The sequence below is a fragment of the Protobothrops mucrosquamatus genome, unplaced genomic scaffold (assembly GCF_001527695.2).
Source record: "Protobothrops mucrosquamatus isolate PMUCROS unplaced genomic scaffold, P.Mucros_1.0 scaffold9589, whole genome shotgun sequence".
In the NCBI taxonomy this organism is placed as follows: Eukaryota; Metazoa; Chordata; class Lepidosauria; order Squamata; family Viperidae; genus Protobothrops; species Protobothrops mucrosquamatus.
In genome coordinates this window covers 1-7870 of record NW_015395378.1, presented here as the reverse complement: position 1 = coordinate 7870, position 7870 = coordinate 1, and the positions used below count along the sequence as shown (strand labels likewise).

Below are 7870 nucleotides of genomic sequence, written 5' to 3'. Positions count from 1 at the left end.
AAGTGGGTTTTGGGTTGCGGTTTGGGCACTCGGTCTCTAAAAGGTTCGCCATCACTGGTCTAGAATCATCCTTCAGCTTCCCCTTGGTTTATCTCAGGATCTGTTTGATGTTTGCAAATATTAATTGGTCGGCCCAACTTCCCCTTGCAAATTAGTCTTTGACGAGGGGGGAGCTGACCTGCTTGCTGCAGACTTGAGCCCTTATTTTGCCCCACTTTACCCCTATATGCCACTTGGGAGCTGGGTAAGAGGGGTCCTTGGCTGTTGTGGAGAAACATTTGTGACCATGTTTATGGGCTTCAGCATCACGATCCTGGCGTACTTCTAAATAAACCACATCTTGAATTTTCCCTCCCTCCGCCCATTTTTGAACAAAGCCATTGAGCTGTAAAGTTTATCTAAAACAAATAATATTTTTGTCTTGCAGATCTGACGTGGTGGTGTTGTGCTTCTCCATTGCTAACCCTAACTCCCTGAATCATGTGAAGACAATGTGGTGTCAAGAGATCAAGCACTTCTGCCCTCGGACCCCTGTGATTCTGGTGGGCTGCCAACTGGACCTTCGCTATGCCGATCTGGAAGCTGTCAATCGAGCCAGGAGGCCATTGGCAAGGTAGGGTTGAATGCGGATTAAAAAAAAAAACCCCGTGGCAAGGCGACATCTTGGCTCCTAAGGAAGCATTTGAAATGGCCTTGCGTGTCTAATTTCTTTAGTTTATGATACAGTACAGGAAAATAAAAACAAAATTAATAGCAAATTCCATACCTGGGGAAGGGGGTCTTTCAAATAGGCAGGAAGTCTTCTCAGATGTTGAAGACTTTGGGCATCAAACCCTGTGGTCTTCATGGGGCATCTGGAAAAGGGAAAGCGTGAAGGCCAAAGGATCACAAGAACGCATCCCTTGATGGGTGGGGTCCACTAGTTCAGGGCTTTTCAACCTTTTCACCCATTGTGCTACTTTTAGGATAGGGCAACATCCGAATACCATCAGTCGCCTAGCAAGGTGTCAAAAACTTGATGACCAAAAAAAAAAAAAAAAAAAAGGAAAAAAGTGATAAAGTATAGGTAGTCCTCGACTTACAACAGTTTGCTTAGTGACTATTCAAAGTTACAATGACACTGAAAAAGTGCCCCCCAAGCCACAGCCGAGCAAGACACCTGCCTGCCCGCCCGGCCGCGCTCTTCCTCCTGTCCGAGGTTTTCATTGTTGTGAGCATTTCTGTTGAGGATTGGCAGGTGGGGTGGGGGGTGTTTGGTTTTTATTCCCCCCGTCTGCTGGGTGGTTGCAGCAGGTTTTGGTCACTTCACATGACCCTGGGACACTGTGACCATCATAAATATGAATCAGTTGCCAAGCATCTGAATGTAAATCACAAGACCCTGGGGATGCTGCAACATTCCAGCTGATCGGCGCTTCTTCTGGGCTCAGCAGAAGCGCCAGGATCAATGCTGCTTTCCAGCTGATTGGTGCTTCTTCAGGGCTCACCAGAAGTGCCAGGATCAGCGCTGAGCTCCACCTAGAGCCTGGTGCTGATCCTGGCATTTTCACTGAGCCCTGACAGTCCCGAAGAAGTGCCAATCAGCTGGAAAGCGGCACTGATCCTGGCGCTTCTGCTGAGCCCTGACAGCCCTGCAGCTCCAGCCATCTCTCACTCAGGCTTGTGCGGTGCTGCCACCGGTTCAGCTCATTCCCCTTCCCCCGCTACCACTTTTCTAGGATGGTCGCGTACCACCTGCCAGGTGCCAATGTACCACAGGTGGTACCTGTACCACTGGTTGAAAAGCCCTGCACTAGTTCTATTCAGTGAGCCTGACCAAGGTGACCTCTTCTTTTTCACTCCATTTTGTTTGCAGGCCTATCAAGAAGGGAGACATCCTGCCACCAGAAAGAGGCAGGGAAGTTGCTAAAGAGCTTGGCATACCCTATTATGAAACCAGCGTCTTTGACCAGTTTGGCATCAAGGATGTGTTTGATAATGCAATCCGAGCAGCCCTCATTTCCAGGAGACACTTGCAGTTCTGGAAATCCCATTTGAAGAAAGTCCAGAAACCTTTGCTCCAAGCTCCATTTCTACCTCCAAAGGCTCCTCCCCCTGTTATCAAGATCCCAGAGTGTCCCATCCTCAAGATCAATGACGTGGGATACTTACTGGACAATCCCTTGTGTGCAGATGTGCTGTTTATTCTTCAGGAACAGACTCAGATTTTTGCTCACAAGATCTACTTAGCTACCTCTTCGTCCAAGTTTTATGACCTTTTCTTAATGGAATGTGAAGAAACACCCGACTTGACTGAAAGCTTTTGTAGTAAAGGTAGCAATCTCCCCGCCAGAACCTGTAGCCTTGAAGCAGTTGATCAGGAAGCTGAAGGGGCAGCTGCAACACTTTCTGCTTCAACTGAGGGCCTCCAGGTGGAGCCTGAAGCAGGAGAAGCCACCTGCCCAAAACAGGGTCCAACGCTCTGGGGCAAAGGTTTCATAAGCCTACATCAAGAGATGCAGATTAACCCCATTTCGAAGAGGGTCTGTGCAGTGACGGTGGTCAAGATGGAGGCTTCCATCCAACCGGGACCTTTTAAAACCGTCCTGCAGTTTTTATACACCGGGCAGCTGGACGAAAACGAAAGGGACCTCACCCGGGTAGCTCAAATTGCTGAGATCCTGGAAGTGTTTGACTTGCGGATGATGGTAGAAAACATAACCAACAAGGAAGCCTTCATGAACCAGGAAATTACAAAGGCTTTCCACGTCCGGAAGGCTAACAGAATAAAAGAATGCCTCTGTAAGGAGACCTTTTCTGGTGAGTCTACACAGAAATATCCCTCTACCTTGCATTTTGTTACCATTTGCTAATCAGGATCCCCGGGATGGATTTGTGCAAAGCAAGATGCAATTCGGATGTTCTGAAGGGTTCAGGAAGGGAAGTTTGGTGCCCACAGCCTAAAATTGTGCCCTACGACGGGTCATGATGTATTCCTCGATGCGATACATCTTTACAAAAAAAGGCAAATCCGCCCCTTCGCCCAATCATTTTCGAAACCTGGAGAGAGTTGTCCTCCAGTTGTAGAATGGGGGGAAGGTGCAGATGCTGTTGAAAGAGAGATCTAAGTGTGGGTCTCCGCTTGGAAGACAGTCTGATTCTGTTCAAGCGTTGGGAAAAAGTCAGAATTCACAGGGAGACGGGCAGAAGTAGGAGACCTCTTCCTTGCTGGCCCTGTTGCAGGAGGTGTGAGTGCCTTTGACAGTCAGTTCCCCCAAGGCACCTTGGGGGTGACCGTGCTCGGGGTCCTGATGCATTTTAGCTCCTTTGGTGATAACTGGGTAGGGTTTCCCTTCTTTTCTTTCTTCCCCGTCCGGTTCCTTCTTCTTTTGCTTCATCTTAACCCAGTTTCGTTTCCCCTTTCTCTTTTACTCTTCCGCCACCAGAATTACAATTCTAGCTTTTGGGAGGTGAGGGGGTGAGGGATGGAAGCCTCCGCCTCCAACGGTTTACATGGGCTGTTTTGTTTGCAAGGATACCTGTGTCACTCTCTAGCCCTTAGCTTTCAGTATATGGGAAATGATGTTTTATTGGGTACAGTTATGGTCCATCTGATTCAAGAGGGTCTCCGGCAGTAGTTCTGCAGACAGGAGACCTTCCCAGCCCTTCTGGGCTACCTCTGAGTCTCTCTGCCCTGACACAGCTGCTCGACTGCTAATTCTGGGACTTGGAGCTGTTTGAGTGGAATACAGTATCTGAGTGTATATTGGAAGATAATTAAATGGCAAGTATTTGGGGCTACAGGAGCTTAATTCCACTAGGTGGCAGCCAAAGAATATGGAAAATACAAGGTACGTGTGCCACCTAGTGGCCATATGGAGTTTTGCAACTAAGGTTAAGAAGCTCTAATGTTAGAACCCGCAGTTGGGGGACTTGAACTGCGACTGGGGAGACCAGGATCAAGCCCATGATGGTCCCCTGGGTGATTTGGGGGCCAGCCACCCTCCACTCAACCTACTTCACAGGGTTGTGGTTGCAGGCAGGAACAAAGGGAGACCCCCACCTAAGCCCCCTCAAGACAGAATATAAATATTATTATTATTAGCAATACTACTACTGTGTTGTGGCATTTACATGACCCATGAAGCTGTGATAAATTTGACCCGTTTTCATTTTTGCCAGTGACACTCTTGAACAACCTCAATCAGCAAGAACTCCTGGCGTGGTTCCTGTGATGGAAGCTCAGAGTTTAATTGCCTTGTTGCTCATTTAAACATTAATATTTGCCCTTCCGGATGTCCTCAATGAAGGACCTTCTTTGCAGAAATTCTGCAAAACAGCAGATCACGTGCTTTCTCCCATGTTCTTCCTGATTCACACATTTGACTGCAAGCACCAGCAGTCACGGGTTGTTACTGTGTTCCTTTGATCCCTTAACAGATGTGGTATTCGTGTTGGAAGACGGAAAGATAAATGCTCATAAACCACTTCTAATCTGTAGCTGTGAATGGATGTCTGCAATGTTTGGAGGATCCTTTGTGGAAAGCTCAAACAGTGAGGTACCGTATTTGTCCTCTTTGGCCCGTAAGCTCAAAGCTTTGCTCTGGAGAAGGAACTTGGTTTAGGGTTGCAAGAAGGGCATGGGAATCCCTTGGTGACGTCTCTTTGGGGATCCCTCTTCTCCAGTCTGTCTTCTGCACTAGTTCTCAGAAGATACCTGGCTCCTGATTGTCAGGGAGTTGGTGGGATGGGGAGGTTGTAAGTGGAAAAGCTGGTCTCCATCTCCCATCAGATCTCAGTCCCAGGAGTGAAAAACCATGGTGAACCAGTTGAATCTCATCTTCGTTCAGTTCTGCCTAGTTTGTAAAATTGGCACTGCCTTAAACGGGAAATGTTAGAAAGATCAGTGGGTCACCAGGCTATCGGGGAGAACAATTTTCATCTCCTACTTTGGCATGAAGTATTGGAGTGAAGCATTGAAAGACGAGGAGTAGAAGGAAAGACACCACCGTGCTTATGAATGACCTCAAAAAACAGCAATAGCAGCTTTGATGAATTTTTAGCACCATCTAAAATGATCGTCCCGTTTTTCCTTATATTTCAAGGGAGGAAGAGAGAGGGAGGGAGGGAGGGAGGGAGGGAGGGAGGGAGAGAGAGAGAGAGAGAGAGAGAGAGAGAGAGAGAGAGAGAGAGAGAGAGAGAGAGAGAGAGAGAGATTATACACTTAATATTCTGGAAGCTGTGTTCTACTAAAAAAAAAATCTCATTACTTTTGAAACAGCAGTAAGCATAATTCCCTCCCTGGAGGCACCCCCAGCAGGTGGTTCATGAAAAATACATACCTTGATTCAGTAAGCTGTGCTCTAAAATACACACACACACACACACACACACACACACACAATCTGGTTCCTAATTATAACCACTAATAACGTGCTTTCTTCTTGGAAATCTTAAATATTAATTGCAAAGCCGTATTTTTTTTTTCATAGCACATGAAGCTCTGTGTGCCCATCGTCTTTCACTGCCTTGTTTGGGGAGAGTGATGGGACTGGAAGGAGCAGAGGCTGGTTCAAGAAGTGGGTAGTCTGGGTAGTTCCACATAAATATAATGAGCCCCTTCTAATTTATTTATTGTTCTGAAATTCTGCAGGAAGCACAGGTTATTTGCAGCAATAAGTTAGGCATTTGTGCTCAGTCTCTGTAACAGCCAGTAAAAAAAAAAGGGGGGGGGAGAAATCTCCTCTCCTGAATCATTGCTGAGATGGTGGGTCTTGATCCTCCTCTGGTGGCAACTCTACATGTTCTCCCTGGCTTTGTATGTTTTATAAAGTGGTTGCCATGGATGCTTGTGCCTAGTCCAGGGATAGGCAATCTGGGCTCTTTTATGACTCGTGGACTTCGACTCCCAGAATTCCTGAGCCAGCCGTGCTGAGGGGAAAGGGAGAGGTTTCCAAGCAGAGCCATGCTGGCTCAGGAATTCTGGGAGTTGAAGTCCACGAGTCATCAAAGGGCCAAGTTTGAAGACCCCTGGTTTAAATATTTTTTCCTCACAGTCACGTGATCAAAATTCAGGCATTTGGGCAGGGGTAGGCCACCTTGGCTCTTTTATGACTCGTGGACTTCAACTCCCAGAATTCCTGAGCCAGCCGTGCTGAGGGGAAAGGGAGAGGTTTCCAAGCTGAGCCCTGCTGGCTCAGGAATTCTGGGAGTTGAAGTCCACGAGTCATAGAGCAGCCTAGGCCTAGGCCAGAGATAGGCAACCTTGCCTCTTTTATGACTCGTGGACTTCAATTCCCAGAATTCCTGAGCCAGCCACGCTGAGGGGAAAGGGAGAGGTTTCCAAGCAGAGCCATGCCGGCTCAGGAATTCTGGGAGTTGAAGTCCACGAGTCATAAAAGAGCCAAGGTTGCCTACCCCTGTCCTAGTACAAATGTTCTTTGAGAAATTGCATGGGTAATGCAAGAAATTTGTGTGGGGGGCTCATCTCCACCAGAGGAGAAACCCTGGAGAAGAGTTTGGGCTCAAAGCACATGTAACTTTGTGATTGCCTCTCATCCGAGATCTGAGCCTGCTCTGTTTTTCCACAATCAGCCATGGGCTGTGATGAGGACATATGATTCTTCTGTAGGAGAAGAACCGTTTGTCTCGACAGAACAATGCAACGAGTAACGGGACATCGACGAACAGGTCCAGTCTTGATTATCTGGATTGACCTTTGTCAATACTTTCTCCTTCTTGGATTTCAACCGGTCTTTCTGGGTTTAATTCAGGAGGGGGAAGATGGGCAGTAAAGTAACAAAAATCTCGAAAACCTGATGCACTGGTGTGTCTTGAGGGACCTTCTGCTCTTGCTTCATTCTGTCTCCTCCATTCCCCAGCATAAGCATTGATTCTTTGGAGAACATGACTTTGAAAGTGAAAAAAAACAAAACATTGCGGAATTATTGAAAGCAGTTGTCCTAAGGAAAGGTAATACTGCAAAGGGCTGAAAAATAATCAGATCCCAGAAAGCATCTCTGGATTATTTTTAGCTTCATGGTGTTTATATTAAGGGTAGAAGGGTAGAAAATTGCTCCCAAAATAGAGTCCTTGACCTTGTTTTTGCACACTGTGCCTATGCATTCTTCATCATTTTCCAGCTTAGTCCCCTTCCTTGCAGGGACATTTGGCATAGATCCCTAATGTGTAGGTATATGTGTGCCTGTGCACACAAAACAAACAATGAAAGGCTCTTTTCACTGTTCATTTTGGGAACTTTGTGATGATGATGATGATGATGATGATGATGATGATGATGATGATGATGATGATGATAATAATAATAATAATAATAATAATAATAATAATAATAATAATAATAATAATAATAATAATAATAATAATAAAGTTGGAAGGGACCTTGGAGGTCATCAAGTCCAGCCCCCTGCTCAGGCAGGTAACCCTATACCGTTTCGGACAAATGGCTGTCCAGTCTCTTCTTAAAAACTTCCAGTGTTGGAGCATTCACCGCTTCTGGAGGCAGGTTGTTCCACTGGTTAATCGTTCTAACTGTCAGGAAGTTTCTCCTTAGTTCTAGGTTGCTTCTCTCCTTGATCAGTTCCCATCCATTGCTTCTTGTCCTGCCTTCAGGCACTTTGGAGAATAGCTTGACTTCCTCTTCTTTGGGGCAGCCCCTGAGATATTGCAAGGCTGCTATCCTGTCCCCCCTCGTCCTTCTCTTCGTTAAACTAGACATACCCAATTCCAGCAACCGTTCCTTATATGTTTCAGCTTCCAGTCCCCTAATCATCTTTGTTGCTCTTCTCTGTATTCTTTCTAGAGTCTCAACATCTTTTTTTACATCGTGGTGACCAAAACTGGATGCAGTATTCCAACTGTGGCCTTACCA

General features: G+C 46.5%; 1 protein-coding gene across 1 annotated transcript; it reads left to right on the top strand.

The window, feature by feature from the left end:
- Window positions 1-431: 431 nt before the first annotated feature.
- LOC107301020 (rho-related BTB domain-containing protein 1-like) lies at window positions 432-4538 on the top strand (the record flags this gene model as incomplete). Its single annotated transcript, XM_029287080.1, has 3 exons — window positions 432-613; window positions 1856-2799; window positions 4420-4538. Coding segments are annotated over exons 1-3 (1185 nt in total), but the record flags the coding sequence as incomplete, so codon positions are not given.
- Window positions 4539-7870: the final 3332 nt, after the last annotated feature.